Below are 23,462 nucleotides of genomic sequence, written 5' to 3' on the forward strand. Positions count from 1 at the left end.
CATCAGATGTCAGTGAAGTAGTATAATTCACTGTTCCCTCTCTATGTATTTATGCTAATCAAGCCTATAATTATTCAACAGCCTTGTTACATGTTTTTCCCTTGGGAAGAATCTTTCTTATATTAATGTTCCTGGATATATCCTGCCCTTTCTGAACATGCTTGTTTTCTTGGCTCATAACATGGCCATTCTTAGTGCTACTGAAGTACTGGCCTCCTTCTACAGGCATGTTTGCCGCAGAAATGCATTCTAATTTGGTCTGTATTGATCTTCATTTCTTCAGAACAAAATGCAAAACTGTTTATGAAAACTAATTTGCACTACAGTCATCTAATCATTAGGGCTTATATATACTAATGTAGCATGTCTGTTAAGGTTAATGAGCATTACTCTATACTCCCCTTGGTAAGGGCACATAGACCCTAAATGCTTTCTCTCAGTTCCTCTTCATTAATCTCGATATCATACAATTATAGTTGTTGACCACTCTTCCCCTTCAAATACTTTTATTAACAGATTTTATAAAACCAGCATTTTAGTGTTCTGTGCTTGGAAAACAGACTGATGTTCATTATGACAAAAATAATGTCTTTTTCCATTGTAGGAGTACACAATAGATGTTTTCTTCCGTCAAAAATGGAAAGATGAGAGGTTAAAGTTTAAAGGCCCAATGAACATCCTTCGCCTGAACAACTTAATGGCTAGCAAGATCTGGACCCCAGACACATTCTTTCACAATGGGAAGAAGTCAGTAGCTCATAACATGACAATGCCAAACAAACTACTACGAATCCAGGATGATGGAACTCTCTTGTATACCATGAGGTATGTCTTTTTATCTGTTTGTATTCACAGTATTTATTTACATGGCTTTTCTAAGGAATGAATGCTTTATGGCTCATGCTTTATGCCTTAGTCCAACTGGAGAGATGGAGTCCACTTTCACAGTCAGTGCAATTCATTAAATATGTTCAAAGAAAATCATTTAAGAGTAAGTCAGAGGTTTCTGGAAATTGTTATGCAGTCGTTTTAAACAGGCCAGGACAAGTAACAGTATTGCAATAGAATATGGAAATAGGAAATTACACATCATTTTCAGTCTCCAAGTTACACCTTGCTTCACTTGTGGCCTCATGGATACAACTCTGGACTGGAACTCAGGAGACCTGTGTCTTAGTCTCATCTCTATCACTGCCCTGCTGGGTGACCCGAAAAGGGATCCTGGTTGCTCCGGTCAGCACCGCCAACTGGGATGTTAAGTCCGGTCAGTGGTGCTGCGGGTCTAAGGCAGGCTAGTTCCTACTTGGCACCGTGCTGCGCCCTGGAAGCAGCCAGCAGGTCTGGTTCCTCGGCGGTGGAGAGGCCACAGGGCTCCACACACTGCCCAAGCACCAGCTCCGCACTCCCATTGGCCAGGAACTGCAGCCAATGGGAGCTGGGAAGGCGGTGTCTGCAGGCAAGAGCAGCGTGTGGAGCCTCCTCCCCCCCCCCCCCCGCCCGCCCACCTGCCCCGACCTAGGAGCCGGACCTGCTGGCTGCTTCCAGGGCGCAATGCGGAGTCAGGACAGGCAGGAAGCCTGCCTTAGCCCCACTACACTGCTGACCAGGAGCCACCCAGGTAAGCCCAGGCCCCAATCCCGAGCCCCAATCCCCTACCTCAGCCCTGAGCCCCCCACAAACAGGAGCCCCCTTCTGCACCAAATCCCTCAGCCCCAGCCCAGAGCCCATACTCCCTCCTGCACCCCAACCCCATTCCTCAACCTGCAGCCTCCTCCCACACTCTGAATCCCTTGGCCCCAGCCTGGAGCCTCCTCCTGCACCCTAACCCTTCATTCCTGACCCCACCAGAGCCTGTACCATCCTCCCATACCCCAACTCCCAGCTCAGAGCCCCCTCCTGCACCCTCAACCCCTCATTTCTGGCCCCACCCCGGAGCTCGCACCCCCAGTTAGAGCCCTAACCTCCTGCCCCAGCCCAGTGAAAGTGAGTGAGGGGGGAAAGAGCAAGCCACCAAGGGAGAGGGAATGTAGTGAGGGGGGGCAGGACCTTGGGGAAGGGGGTGGGTAGGGGGCGGGGCCTCAAATAAAGGGTGGGGCTAGGGTGTTAAATTTTGTGCAGTTAGAAAGTTGGCAATCCTAGTTTAAAACCATTGTATAACAATTTCCAAAAATCTCTGACTTATTTTTAAATGATTTTCTTTGAACAAATTTAATGAATTGTACTGATTGTGAAAGTGGACTCCATCTCCCCAGGTACAGTAAGGCATAAATCATGAGCCATAAAGCAATCAGGTACATTACAGTCTTCCCCATACAGCTCTGCCAGAGCACCTTAATCCTGATTTGCTGTACAGCTGCCAAGCAGTTACACTTCTGAGTCTTCATAAATAGACTGCTAATCATATTGAATTATGTGATGGTTTGAAGATGCATAGAAAAGTTTACTAGGAACTAAATTGAGGCTACCACCATTTATAGTATTTTCACTTGTGATCAAATCAATATTTGAATCCATGTTTGTATTAACTGACTGAAATGTCAACCGACCAGAAACTTGTCTTTAATCCTGTGCGGCAAATCAAAGAAAATGCTGTTTCCACCCAATTTGAAGAGATTAGAAAAAGAGGCAGCTAATGTAAACCGACAGATTATGCCAAATAAAACTAATCATGCAGTTGTGTACAATTATAAATCAACTAGTTAGAGATACATTGCTCCTGAAGCTGTGAAATACATGTCTTAAACTACTGTAATTTTATAAATTCAGAACTGGCTATTGTACATGTCTCAAATTACCATATGATTAATACAAGCCTTCTGCTTAACTTCTGACTATGAATTTTGAGAAAATAAAGCTAAAGGAAGCACTAAACCTATGTGATGGAAATTAAGGTGCATGCTTTAAAATAGACAGTTTTGTTTTTCAGTCTGTGATTACTAGTATTTATTCTTTTCATGACTTACTATAGCTAGAGATGGTCTGTATTGGGGACCTGTCCATTCATGCAGTTTAGTGTTGAATCAAAACTAATCCAGATTAAAACATTTGGAATAATTTCTTTCAGATTTTTCAAATTACATTTGTCCTTGAGTTTGATGTAAGCATGGTGCTCAGGACATTCTATGTATTTATTGTTAACGTTTTGGCATTAGTGTGTGCACTGTGGTCAGCTGAGGAATGGGGAGAGCCATTTTTTCACTTTCCATTTAAGAAGTCAAAAAAAACCCCAAATGTTCAGAGGCTAGTGGAGCATATTCCTTGAGCAAATCCAGCTATGCTTTATGTGCTTTTGTAACACGTTATTGGGAGCCATATAGCATGTGCCTCTGAATATTAAGAGAAGAAAATGACTATGCAGAACAACCTGCCGTTATATAATTTATGTTTTCATTTAAATGGCCTTTCCTCATAGTTTTGAGGTCAGCTGCAAGTTTTTGATGTGATAAATCAATGTCTTCTGAAGGACCACAAAAAAGTGAAGAAGCAAGAGGTGATTTAAATTTTAATTAGTTTAATATAACACTGCAACTTCATCACCTTAATCAGCTTCATCTCCTTAATCAGCATGAACTCTGTTCATTTTTTGTGGAATTGATTTTCTTGTCTTGTTAACTGACTTAAACATATAGTGGTGTGTTGCCTTTTAGGCTTACAGTCCAAGCTGAATGTCCAATGCACTTGGAGGACTTTCCTATGGATGCTCATTCATGCCCATTGAAATTTGGCAGCTGTAAGTACATAGCTAGAAGTATAGCTGTTGGCTAATGAATATCTTGTGTGGTTCAACATCACTTTGTTTCACAAATTGTCATTGCCCAGGTTTATTAGGCACAGAAGGTTATACTGTATCATGTATTTTGACATGCTGAGATCTTTTTCAGTGATCTATCCAGTAAGGCATTTGAATAATTCCTGGACTCTGCTTTAACTAAAAATATTATAGGGCTAATTTACCACTGCACTGTTCCAGTTTTATGCTAGTGTAACTCTGTTATTTTCAGTCACACAGTGGTGAATCAAGACCTGTGTGTATGACATATAAATATTGTATTTATACAAAGTAAACTAAAGCCTTCTAAACAAAGATACATATTCAGAAATATATCTATGAAGTTTCTAAAGATTCTAACTGGCATACTTTAGAATGCAGTGCATTTTCTCTCTTAATGGTATGTGTTGTTTCATTCTTAGTCAGTGAAGGCTGCAGCAAATGACTTATTGAGATTAAAGTTACAGTATACATTTTGTAGTTTAATATGTAGGGTCTGATCCTGATCTCACACCACTTTTATACCAGCATAACTTTATGAACTTCAGTGGCATTACTCCTGCTATAAGTAAGATCAGAATCAGGCCCATATTTTATAGTAGCTGGGGCTTTTTAAATATTGTATCTCTCTCCTTGGTTTCTTGCATTTATTTTCCTTTAAGAGATAGCAGCAGATTCACTGCTGGGCACAAAACAGAAGGTGAATTTCAAGGGGTTGGTTACTGCTGTTTGATTCTCTGGCTGATTTCACACTGGCCTAATAGAGTACAAAGCAACCCCCACATTCCACCGGGTGGTAACTAAAGGGGTAATTTGGTTCATAAGCTAGGCAGTGTCAAAGCCCTGTACATGCCTCTGATGTGTCCCCTTCCCCAGGAGTGTATGGGGAAAAGACGTAGGAATAGGCTGCACTAGGTCCATGCCCTCTGGGATCATCTCCATGCGGGAGAATCCCCGGTTGGAGAGATACAGGGAGTTTTTATTGTGCCTGGTGAGGACTGAGTAGGGTCGACTCTTACAAGCCTACTTTGAATACATATCAAATTTCTTTCTTGCGGAAGTAATCTTTTGCTTTATATTCTAATTTAGCTATGTGTTACCCAAACTACGTAACATAACAACATAACCCCAGAAGTCTTACATAAAATCAACTAAGAAATAATAGCATATGGGTCTTGCAGCCAGTGCTGTCTGTGTGCAGAGAGAGCGCCCAGGATCTGGGGTACAAATAAATGCATATTTGCCAGGTGTAGTAGTAAAATAACAAGTTTTATATAGCAGTGAACTGGTCTGAAGACAAAGTATTATGAAAGGCTGAATGCCAAAGGGAAAGTATAAAACTAGAGGTAATCCCAAAACATGAAACAAACCCATTGAAATATATACTTGGACAAGGCTATCACTGTATAGCTGCACTTCATTTGTACACAGCGGTTTGAAACGTGTCTGTCTGGAACTGAATATGTGAGACTGAGTGAGTTTCTTCTGCTTTTTGGTAATTGAATTGTTCTGTGTCTGACAGTGGTAGTGCTTATTTTGTTTATTTGGCATCCTCCCAGGCTTCGGGTTCTGTAGGAAGAGGAAGAATTGAAACCTGTTCACAATATTTTCTCTTTTGAAAAGCTGACTCTCTTTTCCTGCAGATGGCAGCTCCCAGTGCTACAGAACTGCTGAAGTTCTCACACATCTTTGCGTATGCCCACTTTCCGTCTCTCTCTCTCTTGTTCTTACTCTTACTTTTTTCATTGTTTAATTTCTCTACTTTAAAATCATTTCTAGAGTCCCATGTATATTTCCATTTTTAATGAGGGAGAGAAAACAAAGAAAAAACTACTGAATAATTATAAAAACAAAGCTGAGTGCTTGAGGGCCTGTGGTTTACACATATGAGGACAAATCTTCAGTTGGTGTAAATCAGCATAGCTCCATTGAACTCAGTGTCGAACATTACTGTCTGGAATTTCTGTATGAGGAAAGCTCAAGAGAGTCTGGCTATGCCAACTAGGGTTCTTGGGTTCTTATCACGATCAGCATTATTATCAAAGGGTACCGACGAGCCGAAAAAAATCAGAATGGACACTTAGGGTATGTCTACACTACAGTAGAAGACCAGTGACTGGCGTGGGTCAGCTGACTTGGGCTGCCAGACTATAAAATTGTAGTGTAGAATTTGGCTTAGGCTGGAACTGGGCTCTGGTATCCGTCCCTCTTGCAGGGTCTCGGAGTCTCGTCTCCAGCGTAAGCCCAAATGGCTACACTACAATTTTATAGTCCCGCAGCCCAAACCCTGTGAGCCCGAGTTAGCTGACCTGGGCTAGCTGCAGCTGTGCTGCGGGTCTTTTATTGCAGCGTAAACATGCATCCTCTGTCTATCACTAGGAGGATCATCAACCAGCAAGACTGTTGCAATATCTCTGCCATACTCAGAACAAAAACCAAAGTGAAAGAATCAGAGAAATCATAGGATAACAGATGATACCAGAATTGCCTTACTTCATGCTTCTCAATAACCTAACCCTAAATGGGAAGGTTAGGGACAAGACTGTAATGGTGATTTGTCAGGCAAGAGACTTCCAGCAGCATATATGTAGGAAGCTGGCAACACACTATCCTTCAGGGAAGTGTTAAGAGTCTCTGCAATTTTGGTCTCTGCTAGATTTTATTAGCCATTAGCTCCTCCATGAGCGCTAGAGCTTTCTCAAATGAAAATGACTGAAACTCAGCTAGGTGATATGTTGTATTTCTTTCTCCACCTGCACTATAGCCACAGCATAGGATTTAAATTTACTTATCACTATCAGACTCTGAACATGATTTCTTCCATCAATGCTTTAGCCTCCTCTCTTCACGCCCCATTTGCCGATTGGGGATATCAAACTGGAAAAGTATGTTCCTTTCTTTGACAAAATAAATGTAAGGGACAGGATTATATTATTTCTTGAATTTTATTCCCCTTGGTGGTTTTATTTGGATTACATGGACAGTTTTTCTGAATCACTTGCTAAGTGTTGTGTACAGCTTCTATTATTGCAATGGAAATATCTTTCCCGTCTCGTGGCCTTTGTTCTGCACAAATCTCCCTCCTACTGTTTCCTTTGTACTTTCTCCCACTCTGCTCTTCATGTCTTGCTCAGTGCTGCACCCCAGGCTTGAAACACTCACCTACTTCTTGTATAATAAACAGCCCCAGGCATCCCATGCAGCAAGTGTTAAGCCAGTGTCCTAACAACACACAGAATAACACATTCACACTCTGTATGACCGCATCCACCTTTAAGGGAAGCTAGAATTGCTGAACATAATCATCTTTTCCTGTCTCCCAATCATTGAAGATGCATTAATGCTGGCAGTTTTAGTTCCTTTTATTTTTAGTTTATGTTGGCAGTGCTATTAGTTTTGCAATAAAGTTCCTGTGGGAGGGTTGGGGCTCCCCTGAGCCCCCAGAAGACCCCAATTTAAGTTGTTTATAATGTCCTTCCCCGTTTGCAGCTCATGAGGGGTTCTCCAAATAAAATCAAACAAATGAAAGAAAGGTCCTTTTCTCTCTCTTTTCCTTGAGCGAGAGGGGAATCAGAGTAAAAGAAAAGAAAGGCAAAGGTGGACTGTCTCTTAGGCAGTCTTTTGGGGTCACCCCTTTGGGGCTTGGCTTATCAGCTGGTATTGTGTCTTTAATTAGGGTCTACATACAGCTTCTTCTCTTAGGGTACCCTGCTTTTGAACTTGTCCAGGTGGTTTCAAGGGCAGTGAGGCCTGCGACTGTCTCCCTCTTGGTTGATCTGTCTCTGTGGTCAGCAGTCTCTGAGATGTAGCAATCTTCTTCCTGTTCACAACCCCTTCCTATGGTGGTGGTCCATTTTTAAGCTTCCCTGCTCCAGGCAGAGTAAGTCTTACAAGTGTGCCTGGTTAGTGCTGAATGAGCTCAGAATAGCTTGCTAGTCTCCTCTCTACAGGAGTAAGAGTGGGCCCCTTCATAGTGCTCCTTGGCAAAGTGGGTATTTTCCCTTTTGCTATCCTCTGAAGTGGACTGTGTGAGCAGCCCCAACAGTCTGCATGTCCCACTCCTTTCAGAGGGGCCCGGTTATGGAGTGAAATTTAAGGGAGAAAAACCAGGCCCAGAAACAGCAGGGCGCAGTGACTCTTGTTGCAGCGTTAGGCAGACCCACCATATTTAGATATGAACGTCAAACAAGCAGGAAAAGCTTGTAGCTCATTTCAGACTCCATAGATAAGCAGAAACAAATTTCCAGAAAGTTAATCTGTCCTACACATAACAAATCATTGACACAGGCACCCACTCCAATTTAGGCTTTAGGGCACATTTAATAAGTAATCTCCAATGAATATTTTTACAGTTTATAAACAGATTTTGCATGTAACTTAACAGCAATAATGTTCAGTTGGTTATATCAATGAAAATTAACAATATATAGTCCTGTGCTGCATGTATACTGTGAGGCCAGCATACTTATATATTCTCAAGCAATTTAAATATTATTTTTCCCTATCAGTCTTAGACTATGATGGCAGTTTTAGGAAAATAATTAAATAGTTCTCCTAATTATTTACGCCCTGAAGTTGCAAATCATGAACACTTTTTGTTCTAAAATGCTGACAAAATATTTTCTTAATATTTTCCATAGATGCATACACAACTTCAGAAGTGACCTACATTTGGACTTACAATGCATCTGATTCCGTACAGGTTGCACCGGATGGCTCTAGATTGAATCAGTATGATTTGCTAGGCCAAACAGTTGGAAAGGAGACAGTTAAATCGAGTACAGGTTAGTAAAATGCATTGGAAGAAAAGGATAGTTGCTTTATAATAATAAGCATAAGATGCTGATGGTATTATGTCATTAGACTGCCAAAACCAGTATTGGCAGTAATAAGATTACTCCATTTCAGTAATATTGTATATTATGAGCAGCCTGTAAAAACAATTTGCTAATTCCTTGAAGCTTAATGAAATTACAAGTGGCAGTGGAGGTAAACCGTTCCCTATCGCCGTTTCCAAAAGGCTCCCGTGAAACCTAATATCAAGGGTTTGTATGAATCTTTGTAACTCAAACCTTGGTTAAGGTGAAAGATGGGAAGTGTCATTTTCAGTCTACTACCTTCATGGTATGATTTGATTTTTTTTTCCTCCTGGACAATGGATTATTAGCATTGCCTATTGGTATGTCCCACAGGCTCATACATGTAGTTGACCCTTGCATCTGCATAGAGCCCTATTGACTTCAGTGGGGCTTTGCATGTCCACCAGTATCTGCCCACGTGTATGAACATGCAAGATCACCAAAGGTCTTTGTCATGGCACACAGTTTTTTCTTTGTAAATACAGTATAAAAATTCACTTCTAGAATATATTGTGCAGGACAAATATTGGATCCAAGTTTGCTCTCATTGAACCCCATGACAACATTTTCCTTGAATTCAGTGACAGTAGGATACAGCCCACAGAGCCAAAGTCAAAAAGTTCATTTACATTCAGTAGGATTTTTCTGCCTAAATAGTTTTGTAGACTTCATCTACAGCACATTTGTTTCACATAGATTTACCGTGCTACCTTTAATTGCCAGGAAAATGAATTGTCTATAGAGGCTAATAGTTCATTTTATAGGGTTTTTTGTTTTTCTCTTTCACGTACTAGGTGAATATACAGTAATGACCGCTCATTTTCACTTAAAGAGAAAAATTGGTTATTTTGTGATTCAGACTTACCTCCCCTGCATCATGACAGTCATTCTCTCCCAAGTGTCGTTCTGGCTGAACAGAGAATCTGTACCTGCAAGAACAGTCTTTGGTGAGTATTCTGAGGAACACATGGCATGTGCATTAGGCAACTTCTGCAGCGGTCAGTAAGCATTTCTGAAACCAGCTGAAGCCCATTTAGTTCTTTTTATAGGGTGGCTTGCCCTGTATGGGCTGGAGAGCCTGGGGCTAGCAAACCCTGCTGACTGAAAGAGTGGAATCAGATGATTCCCCTATTAAAAGCACTCAGAAGTGGCAAGCATGTGTGTGTGCTTAGGGAGAGTAGAGACTTTCAGGAGCGAGCAGAGTCTTGGGATTTGGGACTAAGACTCTATCTAGGAAGGGCTGGGGGTGGCCTGCTGAGGCTGGGGAGACCCTGAGAAAACATGTTTGTTGGACTTTGTTTTATTTTGAGTTTACTTTTTGTGCATAAACCCACAGCCCAAGGAGGGTTCTTTTGACCACAGAAGAAGTCTGTGTAAGGGGCCCTGAAAAGGAGGGAGCAGAGGTGGGGTTCCAGAGATTGACCTCTGGCTATGAAGGGTGCTCAGGAGGCAGAAGAACTTGTTACAAAGATCCTTTCTGATTCAAGTTCATTATAGAAAGTGACAAAGTGCTGTTGTTTGTAGTCCATAGACCCTTCAGGTGCAGGCTACAGGTCTTCTGACAGCCCTTTCACGAGAATTAGCATATGAAAGTGGCATACAGATATTTCCTTGACTTTTTTTTTTTTAAGGGATCAGTTTGCATATAAAGTAATAAGGTTCTAATCTTGAATGTTTTCAAGTTAAATATTGTATTTATATTGAGGTTTGGTTCGGAAAGATTTCATCTATACTATCAACGAGTGTTAGTGTGGTGTTGGTGTATATATACTTCTAGCTCTATTTATAAACTAAGCAGAATGGAAGTCCCACTTCATTTCAAAATATTGCAGTGTGCGAACTACAGTTCTTTTTCTAGTGAACATGTGCTTTTAGGCCAAATCCTTCTCCTTCAGCCAAACCAGAATGTGATGCAAGGAGGGAGGTAGTGAATGAGTTCAGCAGCTGAGATCAAGGAGTTCTGTCTATCTAATACACTTACATGCCCTCTGTTACTGAAGTATCTAAGTGCCTCACAATTTCGAACGTATTTATCTGCACCCCGATAAGGTAGAGGAGGACTATTATCTCCATTTTACAGATAGGGAACTAAGGCACAGAGAGACTACATGACTTAGAGTCATAGAAATGTGGGGCTGGAAGGGATCTTGAGGTCATCTAGTCCAGCCCCCTGTGCTGAGACAAGACCGAGCATACCTACTCCATCCCAGAATGATGTTTGTCTAACCTGTTCTTAAAAAACTTCCAGTGATGAGTATTCCATTATTTCCCTTGGAAGCCTATTTCAGTACTTACCTATTCTTATAGCTAGAAAGGTTTTCCTAATATCTAACCTAAATCTTCCTTACTGCAGATTAAGCCCATTACTACTTGTCCTACTTTCAGTGGACGTGGAGAACAACTGATTACTGTCCTCTTCATAACCACCTTTAACAGATTTGAAGACTGTTGTTAGGTCCCCCCTCAGTCTTTTTCCCTCTCAAAACTAAACATACCCAGTTTTTTTTAATCTTTCCTCATAGGTCAGGTTTTCTAACCCTTTTATCGTTTTTGTTGCTGTTCTCTGGACTGTCTCCACATTGTTCCTTAAGTGTGGCACCCAGAATTGGTCATTGTACTCCAGCTGAGGCCTCACCAGTGCTAAGTAAAGACCATTACTTCCTGTGTATCACATATGACGCTCCAGTTAGTACACCTCAGAATATTAGCTGTTTTTGCAACTGCATCCCCTTGTTGATTAATATTCAATTTGTGATCCACTGTAACTCCCAGATCTTTTTCAGAGTACTATTGCCTAGCCAGTTATTCCCCATTTTGTAGTTCCTTCCTAAGTGAAGTACTTTCCATCTTGGTTGAATTTCATCTTGCTGATTTCATTCCAATTCTCCAATTTGTCAACATCATTTTCAATTCTAATCCTGTCCTCCAAAGTGCTAGCTTGGTTCCATACACAAATTTTGTAAGCATATTCTCCACTTCATTGTCCAAATCATTAATGAAAACATTAAATAGCACCAAACTAAGGACAGACCCCTGTGAGACCTTGTTAGATGAGTCCTACCAGTTTGATAGCGAACCATTGATAACTACTCTTCTAGTATAATTCTTCAAGCAGTTGTGCACCCACCTTAGAGTAATTTTGTCTAGTCACGAGGCTGTGACAAAAGCCTTACTAAAATCAAGATGTATGACACCTACAATTCCCCCCTCCCTCCCATCCACAAGGTCATTAATCTGGTCAAAGAAAGGAATTAGGCTGGTTTGGTATGATTTGTTTTTGACAAGTTCATGTTGGCTATTCCTTATTACCCTGTTATTCTCTAGGTGTTTACAAGTGGATTTTTAAAATATTTTGTTTCACTATCTTTCAATGTATCAAAGTTAGACTGGCTGATCTATAATTCCTTGAGTCCTCTTTGTTTCCCATTTTAAAGACAGGCACTATGTTTTCCATTTGTCAGTCCTTTGGGACCTCACCCATCCTCCGTGAGTTCTCTAAATTGATCAATCACTAATGTTTCTGAGATTGCTTCAGATAGTTTCTTAAGTACCTTAGCGTTCAGAGTTCCATTTATGTCCTGCTAGTGTGATTTATTGATTTAGAAGTAAACCGTGCTTATGAATAAAAGGGAAAATATTATTACCCTTTGAAAATGAGATCACTTATTTGTCTAATATGGAGTTAGATGCCTACATTTGAAAATGTTAGCCAAGGTATTTTATGTTTCTGTAAGAATATTTCTTCTTTGCTATTCCATAGATATAATCGAGTATCTTTATAATAATATTTTCTACTAGCCTAGCATGGCATTGCCACCCTTACTTCTGTGCCGCTGATAGTGGCAGCACTACCTTCAGAGCTGGGCGCCCGGCCAGCAGCTGCTGCTCTCCGGCCACTGAGCTTTGAAGGCAGCAGCTGCCGTTCTGTTCGCTCTGCCTTCGCAGCCGAGTGGCTGGAGAGCAGCAGCTGCTGGCTGGGCGCCCAGCTCTAAAGGCAGTGCCAGCATCAGCGACAGAACAGAAGTAAGGGTGGCGTGGTTCAGAGGCAGATTAAGGTTTCCTGGGGCCCTGGGCCAGAGCAAGTGAGGGGCCCCTCCCCACCCCTTCTGTCTGCGGTGCCCTCCCCTGTTCTGCCCCTTCTGCCTGTGGTGCTGCCCACAGCCCCACCCCTTTCTGCCCTTTCCCAAGGACCCTGCCCCTGTTCCACCCAGGGGCCCCCAATTCTGCCCACCCTACAACCTGTTTGCTCCTTTCTGCCCCCCCGCCCCCCGAGCCCCAAGACTAGAGAAGCTTTGTCCCTGCACCATGGCCATGGGGCCATAGTGGGGAGCCAGAGGTCCTCTAGTCCCAGGGACGCAGTAGGGGTCCGGGTGCTGGGGCTTCCACTGCCACCCGCCACGGTTCTGCAGGGGACCAGGGTCAGGGCTCTGGGGCTCCTCCCTCCCCACCTGCCTGGCGCTTCTGCCAGAGAGCTGGGTAAGGCACAGGTGCTTCCCCTGCCACCCCGGAGCTTCTGCCAGGAACGGGGTCGGAGTACAGCAGGCTTTCTCTGCTGGAGGCAGGACTGGGGGTTGCTGGGGGACTTCCCTCATCCCATGGCTTCTGCTGGGGACGGGTGGGGTGGATGCTGCAGGGGTCTTCCCCCATCCCACGGCTTCTGCCGGCTATAGGATTGGGGGACACAGGGGCTTCCCCTGCCCCATCCGGTGGGCAAGAGAAGCCAGTGGCCTCCCAGTTGGCTGAGGCCCCTGGGCCTGGGCCCAGTGGCTAATCCAGTGCTGTACCCGTTGCTCTGGGAGGAGTGGCTACGGGAAGACTAAGGCAAATTTTGGGGTGGTACAGCTCCTGCGAGCTCCTCTAGCACTATTCCAATCACCTTCAGAAAAGGCAAAGTGAGGAGCATCAAAAGGAAGTTGCATATAATGTTTTTGCACTTCAGCTAGCTTTATTTACTGTAGTAGTTATCCACATGTCCAGTGTATTGAGGGCACTCTCGAGTATTCATATTTGTACTAGAAATTAAACTGAAATGAGTTGATATTGAATTCTAGGACATTGTGAGTCCGTCTCCTGTACACTGAATAGGAGAGGGAAGAAAGGCCATCCAGTCTGTCTTTTGGGGCCAAGGACCATTTGATGCTCATTTCTATGCATCAGTACTAATTTTTATTTTTATTTGATTTCTGATTTGGAGCTACATCTGTTAGTTCATGCATGTAATGCTAAGATATAGATAGGGTTCAGACTAATACAGAGCTTCTCAAAATGTTTACAAGGTGGAATACTTTTTAATAGCAAGATTTTCTCCTAAACCATCTCCTGTCCTATATGCAGTAGCGTAAACTACATTCCACTCCCATTGCAATCATATAATATCCCTATTGCAGATACACTACTTTAAAAGAATCACTGCCCAAGTGCAGGAATGGATAGGAGATGGGGCTGCTGCACAAGTATAAATGAGGGAAGTATTTGGCCTGGAAAACCTTTATTACTGGTTGTGAGGCACAAGAAAGGAAAAAACCAGCTTGGTTTTCAGATCACAGATTGGGTTTGCAGGGCTGACAGTTAGAAAAGACATCTTCATACTTATAAACTAAGTATATTTGACATAAAATCATTGAAACATTAAACATGAAATCCCACAATGTCATTTTTATAGACTAGAACCATATTTTAAACAGTAAAATTAGAAAATGCCAAAATTAAGGTTTTGTCTGTCACTGTTTGTGGCCATCTTACAGTCTGACATAAAAGAAAAGAAGCGTTTCTTGCCATTGATTTGGTGCCATATCTGCAACATGATTGAGAAAGGGTTAGGATATTATTGCCTGAGGTCAGGTGTAGTTGGAGACTGTTCATCTCCTTATCAACCTTCTCTCTTATGAAAGAGTGATTAGTCATTGGGCAATGGTTATGAGGCCTGTTGAGTTGGTAGCATTGTTCAGACTGTTGCATGATTGAAGGCAGGAGACTGCTTTCCTCAAAAGAGGTGTTGTCTGTGTTACTTACCAGAGGGCCCATCCACTCATGACTCTCACACCAGTGTTACACCAGTGTTTCTTCTCTTAAATTAAAACTTGGGTAATGGAATGGAAAATCAGACCCTTAATATACTGTTTAGAGCAATATGCATTCTATGTGCTTGCTAATGTACAGAAGTGAATTTTCTTCCATCTTTGTATAGTACATGAAATATATGTGCTTCCTTTTACACTAGTTAGGCCTGATTCCTCAGCATTACTGATTTTTTCAGTCATAGTAGGTCCAACAGTGAGAAATAGGTAAATTCTCTTTATACAATGCTTTGCCCTAGGGGAGACCTTATAATGCAGAAGGTTTTTACATTTTCATTAATCCTAATAATTCAAAATCTGTTGTCTGTTGATTGAAGAACAGAATGCCACAGATTTCCACATTGGAAATCTGGCATTGCAATATAAATTCTCTTTATTTTTTTCAAAAAGAAAAGGAGTACTTGTGGCATCTTAGAGACTAACCAATTTACTTGAGCATGAGCTTTCGTGAGCTACAGCTCACTTCATTGGATCACATTGCATCCGATGAAGTGAGCTGTAGCTCACGAAAGCTCATGCTCAAATAAATTGGTTAGTCTCTAAGGTGCCACAAGTCCTCCTTTTCTTTTTGCGAATACAGACTAACACGGCTGTTACTCTGAAACCTACCTTTATTTTTTTCTTCATTCAGTCCAGGTTATACAAATGTGATCACTTGGACATCATTCAATTTATTGAATAGATAAATAAAAGTCCAGAAACCTTCATTAACAGCTGTTTGGTGATTTTGCAATTTGAATAGGGTTTGGGATGCAAAGTGTGCAGCTGAACATTTTAGAGGAACTGGCAACCAGTAGCAGTTTATAGAATGTAAACTAATGACATTTAAAACAAGATTAGAAAAGGTCACCAACAAATCTTGAATTAGAATTCTGAAGAAGCCAATGTGGCTTCAAGAAAATTAGTCTTCTCCAAACATTATGAATTAAACAGAACATTGTTGGCTGCTGTATATATTTATAGAGGAGTTCCTGTCATCTTATCTTTGAGAAGCAATTACTTCATTGATACCTGTGTATAATGAAATTGATTTATCTTAATTACCTGAATAGTAGTACAGTTTGTATGTATTACTTCTGAGTTTAAGGTGTGGTGTCCCCTTCTCTCTTTTGGGGAAGGAATCAAAAGTAATCAGCAAAGTTCTTTGAGCCAGATAATAGAAATCTAAGAAGGGAAATAAATGCTTGAACAAGCATTTAATGCATATTAGCATGTTTTCATAAAGAATTTATTCTGCATTGCACGGTGTACAGTGGGATAGCTCCCACCTGACACAACAGTATTGCTGTTGATTTTGTAACTATTGCTACCTCCCTAATAGGTGGATTCTAAAAATAGAAATATCTGATGTGTGGCCTGATGCCTGGAAACTATGTGCAATAAGCAATAAACTTCTAGAGAAGTCCTCTTAATCACTGCGGGGAAGAGAAGAATGGAGGTTTTCTGCCTAGCCTCCTTTTCCCTTCACAATCCTCTCAGAGAATGAGATTCCTTGCTTAGGGTCTGATGGGGGACAGAGACAGCGAAGGCAGAAGGGGACTGAACAGACCCACTCTCTGCTTCCTTTCCTTTCCCAATGGTGCTTAAAAGTACCTTGCCAGTAGAGGAAACATACATGGTGGAGCCCCATTCTGCAAAGCCTGGACTACTGATTTCCAGTGATGGAGGATCTTGCTGAGTTTCTGTCAGAATTCTCCATTCTTTGTTTGATGCTGATATTCCTTCCTGTAATCCTGTGAAGTTAATATTTATTGCTGCTCTTTTAGGGATCTGGTTTTATTTCCTCTTAGCAACTGTAACCAGTTATAACAAATATTTTTGTTTGTAATATTTGAATTGTGAGCTATGAGATGCTATTAGTAATTCTTTTTTTGTCACTGAGGCTCTTTTGACTACATGTCAATATTAGTGTGGATATATTTATCTCTGGTATGTGTACAACTTTGTATTGTTTCTTATCCAGAAGAGAGACACATTTTTAATGGCATTCCAGAGATGGAAGAGTTAAGGGTGCCTGAGTGTAACTTTGGTGACTCTGGTTGGGTAGGGTTGATTTACTAGGGGAATTGTTGGTGTATTTGTGTCAATGGGTGGATTTATATTGGTATATGGCTTTTTTCTATATATCCTGTTTTTTGTATTGTTTTGAGTATGGCTTTATCTTCCACTATTGGGGTTTCATGAAGCGCAAAGTATTTTTGTTTGTTTTCCCTGTTTTGTTCAGTGTTTAAATACAAATAGTAGATCTGAAAGTTTCAATTAATTTGTTGTACTATAATATTATCCGTTTTACCTCAGTGAGAAATTGACCAGCTTACCTCACTTAATAATTGTATGTGGAAGTGAGACAGCCACTAGCAAAGATACCTGCAATCTCCTGTTGTCCCCCATAGGAGTGAAACCACAGGCTGTACTTAGTCAGAATGGCTGCCAAACATGTATAGTCTTTGACAGTGGACACAAAAGACTACTCCTTGGAAAGTTAGCCATTAATTCTTTTCCATTGTTTGCAATGCAGTTGAAGCCAGGCTGACCTCAGAAAAGTTGACCATCCCTTGGATTCGCTGGTTGGGAAACTGGGCGGGAAACTGGGCAGGAAACTGTTAGGAGGCAGGGATTATTGGCACTGCAAATGCTCATCAACATGTCCTTTTTGCTATACTGCTGCAAAGTGATTTGACACATTCCATAAAGCAAACTAGTTAATTTAGTTGCCTCGCTGTGGGGTTTTCTCCCAAAAGTCTGATTGATCAAAAAATGAAAAAAAAAATCTGTATGTATTTTCAAGACTGTATCTTCAGACATTTTTCACCAAAATTTTATTTAAAAAAAAAGTGAATCAAAACTAGGTTACAAAGGAAAATTCTGCTGCCACCTTCCATATGGTGCATCTAGTATGCCACCATACTATATGAACATTATGTAAACATTTTTATAATTCTTAGAAATGTACTGTAAGATGTTCCTGTTCTCAATCTTATTCAATTTCAAAATTCAGTTAAAATTGCCGATATTTTCTTTTTTTCCACCCTCTACAGGAGTAACAACTGTCTTGACAATGACAACGTTGAGCATCAGTGCACGAAATTCCCTCCCAAAAGTAGCTTATGCAACAGCCATGGATTGGTTTATTGCTGTTTGTTATGCATTTGTATTCTCTGCATTGATAGAATTTGCCACTGTAAATTACTTCACAAAACGAGGATGGGCATGGGATGGAAAAAGCGTAGTCAATGATAAGGTAAATGATAATGAAACACATTTATATTTCCAGTCAATTCTAAGAAAGCATTTAACAGATATTTTGGTAGTTGCTTACTACTGAAAAATACTTGAAATTTCAAACCAATAGAAAGATTATGTCTTGTGAGATGAAAGTAGGTGTGGATAGAAAGATATTGTAAAGTGTGTGCTCAAATTGCCAACCTCTCGCAGAAATTGAACTGCATACAAGAACTTTCTCTAGCAGGCTGTCCTTGGAGAAATGATTATTGTGTCAAGGCTTTTGCCACATTAATCAATATCCTATTTGAGTCTCGTTAAATGTCAAAAATATAAATTCTGAGGTTACACCACATTATGCTCCTGAGTCCTTCATGTGGAAATGAATAAAATCAGAGTAATATTTCTGTAAAATATCTTTATTCAGATTTATTCAAAATAACTGTAACCCTTCTGCCCATCAGAGTTGGCAGCAAGAAGGGCCAGGTTCAGTATCTAGGGGTTCCATTCCAACAATGCAAAACCGGCTCGAGCCCCCACCCAGTGACCTGGGACAAATATATACCATCCTCGCTGGGCGCTTCCAAGAGGCAATACTTCCCCTCTCGCAAGCACAGAGTCTGAGTGTAGCAAAAGCCTTTTAATAACATAGAGAAACAATGTGGCATTATGTTGTGGAAACACCACCAACAGGATTCATAACACAACCCATGAGCAAAAAACCCACCCCAAGCAAATTGGGGCATGTCCTTTCCCTTTGGTTCTTGAGTCCAGCAACCCAAAGTCACAAAAGTCCAACAACCCAAAAGTCTCTGTCCCTGGTCAGGTTTCAGAGTAGCAGCCGTGTTAGTCTGTACTCGCAAAAAGAAAAGGAGTACTTGCGGCACCTTAGAGACTAACAAATTTATTTGAGCATAAGCTTTCGTGAGCTACAGCTCACTTCATCAGATGCATCCGATGAAGTGAGCTGTAGCTCACGAAAGCTTATGCTCAGATAAATTTGTTAGTCTCTAAGGTGCCACAAGTACTCCTTTTCTTTTTGTCCCTGGTCAGTGCAGCACCAGAGTTCGAAAGTTTATCTGCAGAGTTTTACCTCCCAACCTGGGTGGAGATGGGAGGGGGGGTTTAAGGGGTCCAAAGCCAATTGCCCCACCTCTCCATGCGGCTCTGCTCCACTCCACACTCTGCTCCACTCCACACTGCAGTCATCCCACAAACTGCTCCGCTTCACCAGCCACTCTGCTCTGCCAGCCATCCCATGAGCCGCTCCAGCTGTTCCGTAAACTGCTCTGCTCCAAGAGCCACTCTGCTCTGCCAGCTGTCCCGCAAACTGCTCCACAATATATCTTCAGGCTCCCCCACTACTTAACACAACACTCCATGATTTCAGCTCTTAGTAAGTTTAGCTCTTTTGTGATTTCAGCTTGTAGTAGGGGAGCCTCAGTGCTGGTGCACCATTGGCCCAAAGTGAATTCAGCTCAGCAGCCTGTAACTAGACTCCAAATGGAATCAAAATTAGCTCGGATATTCCACAGTGGAGAGAGGAGGAAGTGCAATTAGCGTAAGGGGCCCATACCACCACGTATTAATACCTGTCCTCAGCCTCTCTCAATTCACTGAGTTTTGGAACCCATGTTCCTTGCCTAGCGAGTGCTACTTAGTTGATGGCAAGTCCCTCCATCATAACAAAAGGCCAAGTATAGTTCCACTGTCTTTGATTCACATAATCAGGATAATAATTTATTCTTCCTGCCACAATAACAGAGAAACTGGGGATCCCACAGCAGCCAAAGTGACCATTTGGGCAGCTATGGGCTCATGCTAGGCTGCGTGGGTGTGCCTATGCAAATGAGATCAGCCCCTGAAGTTCTTTTCCACAACTTGCCACAACTCACCACCAGATGTCAGGGTAGAGCTCATCCTGACTCTGCTTACATCAGCTTCCTACACTTGCATCCATTACATTTCAGAACATTGGAGATACTGTCACAGTCACCCAACTTCTTTATTTCCTTATTTGTTTTATAGTTGTCCATTTCCCTCTTGTGCTTTATCTGCATCACTGTAAAGAATGAAGGAGTTATATGTAGGGTTTTATTTATAAATATAATTTGCCCCTCAGGTTATGTCTGATATTAACCTGCCCAAATGCCAGGAGTTAAATCAAAGAGGGTGTTAAGAGGAAGCAAACAGGAACCAAAATAGTGGCTCCTTAATGGATTAAGGGGGGTAAACTTTTAATTAGGGAATGGCCCTGCTTGGCTCCCACCAGGCTGCATAGTTTACTCATCATAAGGCTGAAGGCCTAGCATCAAAGGGGGTCCCAGAATCTTAAAGATGCTTCCCATGGGAATGAGAGGGGGCTGCCCAGGGAGTGTCAGGGAGAGCTAACAGTCAGACAAGGAGAGACACATAGGCAAAGACCGCATGCTGCAGGCAGGAGAGTCTGCTCCTCCCAGCTAGAGATGGGAGTTAGCTGGGTTAAGGGGAATTTACAAAAATGTTCAAGGAAAGATTAAAGTGTAGGTAAGGGACAATATATGTGTGGGACCCTTTGCTCTGTGTGCTTTCTACCTTTGGGTGAATGAATAATGCTTTGTTTTGAAGACGCTGTTTCTGGGTCACTTCAAACTTATATTGTCGTGGACACCTGAAGGGAAAAGGTTTACAAGTGCCAAACTCAACTGGGGCTGTTTAGCTAGCAGGTTGAGAAATCTGGGGTTGGGGAAGGGGCCTGCAGCCTAGAGACCCAGTCTCAGAGTGGCTGGACAGTGTGATTCCACTCAGAACAAGGTGCAGGAAGCTAGCTCTGTCACCTGAGGCGTGCACTCAAGAGAGGCTGTCCCTAACCATGGGACGTGCAATATCGGCAAATTCTAGGTGTTCCAGCGTGTTGTGAGCAGCAGTGCAAGTAGGGCGGTCTGCTCCAGTACACAGTACCAGCAAGATATTTATAGCTGGTACGGCGCACCGGAAAGAGGAGCAGATTGTGGGGCTGCTGGGCGGCCCCATGCTGGCAGCTCCTCCGGTGCAGCTGTACTGCCCCAGCCCTTCCATGCAGGGTCTCTTCTTTCTGTCCAGCAGCCAGCCTCACTGGTGGACAGGGCTGGGGGAGGTACAGCTGCTGGTGATGCTGCTGGTGTTCTGCTCCTTTCCCTGCTGGGGTTCCCGGGAGAGCCCTGAACCCCAGCGGGGAAAGGAGCCAAACATGGGGCTCCCGGGCGGCCCCATGCCGGCAGCTCCTCTGGTGTGGCTGTTGTACTGCCCCCAGCACTGTCCTCCTGCGGGGCTGGCTGCTGTACAGAGGGGAGTCTCCAGCACAGCGGAAGAAGGATAGAGACCATCCTTCCCAGCCCCAAGATAAGGGGGGTGGATCATGGGGCAGGGATGGGGAGAAGTAGGGGCCCTGGGCTGGGGGCGGGGTGTTGAGTCACATGGAGGGTCACATGAGGAGGTCATTTGCCCCTCCATGGAGGGGAGGGGCGTACCAGTAAGAAATGGATTCCACTTGTATCACTGGTTGTGAGGATCTTTGCAAAAAATAATTAAACTTGAATATGGGCCTGGTATCTAAATCCCAGAAAGCATGGAAAAATGCAAGCACATAATGGTCCTCTGACCAATTTAATTTCAGAAGATAAGGCCTGTTTAGTTTTTATGAATCTCGTACGCTACCTGAAATTTCTTCTTGTCCGTCTTATCATTACCCTAATCAGTGGCTTGGTCTGGCAAGGGTGCAAGTAAGTGCTGACCTATTAGTAGGACTTCTAAGCATGGTGGAGGAAGCTGAGAGTAGGAGGCAAGACAGCTGGGTAGGTTGGCAAGAATAGCCTGTTCAGACTAGGTCACAAGGCGTTATGCAGCTAGGAATGAGAGAAATTTTTTCCTTAGAACTCAGGACACATTTTTCAGTGGCTGGCCCATGTGGCTGCTCTCCCTCTGAGTTTCTTTCAAGTGCAGCTCATAAACACACTCCAGACAAGCTGTAGGAGTACTGGAAAATCATTAAAATGCCAGCACCGTACTCATGGTTTTTACTGATTTGGATTGCATCTAAACAGCTGTGCTCTGACCACAATGTGTCTCAGGCTCTGTTGCCCTTGGTCACGGCCACTTTCTCCCTAAGCCATCAGTGCTGAGTTTAGTGCAGTTCCGGTTTGTTCATGGTGCTGATCCTTGTGCACATTTGTCTGCACTATGCGGAACCCTCTTTGCTCAAGTTCTCAGTAACAGCTCTTTTTGCGCTTCTATTGGCAACTCTCATCAATCTGCAAGAGAGTCAAGAAAATGTCATTTGGGTCCCTGTGGCCATGTGGTTTGCTAAGGAAAGCGAGACTTCATTACAATCATTATTTTGACTCTGATTCAATTTGCTTAATGTTCAGTTGAATATTAGGCTTTCTGAGATATAGAGAGTAGGTGTTAATAGTTTGCTGTTCTTTAGCATTCTTCAAATACCACAGAGCACTTTACAAACCTTCATAATGTAATTAAGCCTGTGTGAGCTCCGAAGTATTCTCATTTTACAGATCAGGAAAAAAGACTTCAGTGAAGTAACTTGTTCAAGGTCACACGGTGAGACTGTGGCCAACCAGAAACCAGGACTTGCCAGTCCTGACCCTCCAGTCCTGAGCTCTAGCCTCTAACATACACGTTATCCATTCGGTTAATTGTAACCTCTTGTTGGTTGAAAAGCTCAATCTCAAATTTCTTTTTTACGCTATAGGACAACTTTCAAAGTAGGAGTCTAAGCAAGACTTTCAAAATAAGAACGCCATAATTAAACAGTTATCTTCATGCATTAAATAAGTAGTTGCATGCACAGAAACTTGGTTTGCATAAATAACTGCATATTTTGCACATGTAATCACCTTTTTTGTGCTTACAGGATCTGCATATTCTACAGGCACAACTTCGGCACTTGTTATTGAAAATATGGTCCTGTATATTTTACCCTGCAGACTCCTTGCCTATTGATAGCTTTTAGGCCCAAATCCAACACCCATATAAGTTAGTGGAAAGACTCTGATTGATTTCAGTGGGCACTAAATTGAATCTTTAGTTTCCACAATGTGACTGCCTGCCTTCACAAACAAGCTGAAATTAGTATATGTTCTATTCTTAGTGCCAACAAATGACATCTGAATGAATCAATGCAAGATTGAATCTTCAGTCACACCCTTGGTTTTATTGAAAGCATAGAGTTATAACACACAGTCATTATGCTGTAATAGCAGTAGCTGAGACACTATGAGACTTACAATATCTTGCAATGTTTCAGAGTAACAGCCGTGTTAGTCTGTATTCGCAAAAAGAAAAGGAGTACTTGTGGCACCTTAGAGACTAACCAATTTATTTGAGCATAAGCTTTCGTGAGCTACAGCTCACTTCATCGGATGCATACCGTGGAAACTGCAGCAGACTTTATATATACACAGAGAATATGAAACAATACCTCCTCCCACCCCACTGTCCTGCTGGTAATAGCTTATCTAAAGTGATCATCAGGTGGGCCATTTCCAGCACAAATCCAGG

The 23,462-nt window shown here is 42.3% G+C and overlaps 1 protein-coding gene across 2 annotated transcripts in view; it reads left to right on the plus strand.

The window, feature by feature from the left end:
* GABRA2 (gamma-aminobutyric acid type A receptor subunit alpha2) overlaps nt 1-23,462 on the plus strand; it is a 78,023-nt gene that overhangs the window by 47,769 nt on the left and 6,792 nt on the right. The window contains exons 5-9 of one of the 2 annotated variants that reach the window (XM_073340104.1): nt 605-825; nt 3,648-3,730; nt 8,410-8,553; nt 9,423-9,575; nt 17,744-17,946. In XM_073340104.1, coding sequence (XP_073196205.1) covers nt 605-825; nt 3,648-3,730; nt 8,410-8,553; nt 9,423-9,575; nt 17,744-17,946 — 804 coding nt within the window. The remainder of the gene's footprint in view (nt 1-604; nt 826-3,647; nt 3,731-8,409; nt 8,554-9,422; nt 9,576-17,743; nt 17,947-23,462) is intronic. The other variant, XM_073340105.1, reaches the window with a different exon arrangement.

Source organism: Lepidochelys kempii, chromosome 4, assembly GCF_965140265.1.
Source record: "Lepidochelys kempii isolate rLepKem1 chromosome 4, rLepKem1.hap2, whole genome shotgun sequence".
NCBI lineage: Eukaryota > Metazoa > Chordata > Testudines > Cheloniidae > Lepidochelys > Lepidochelys kempii.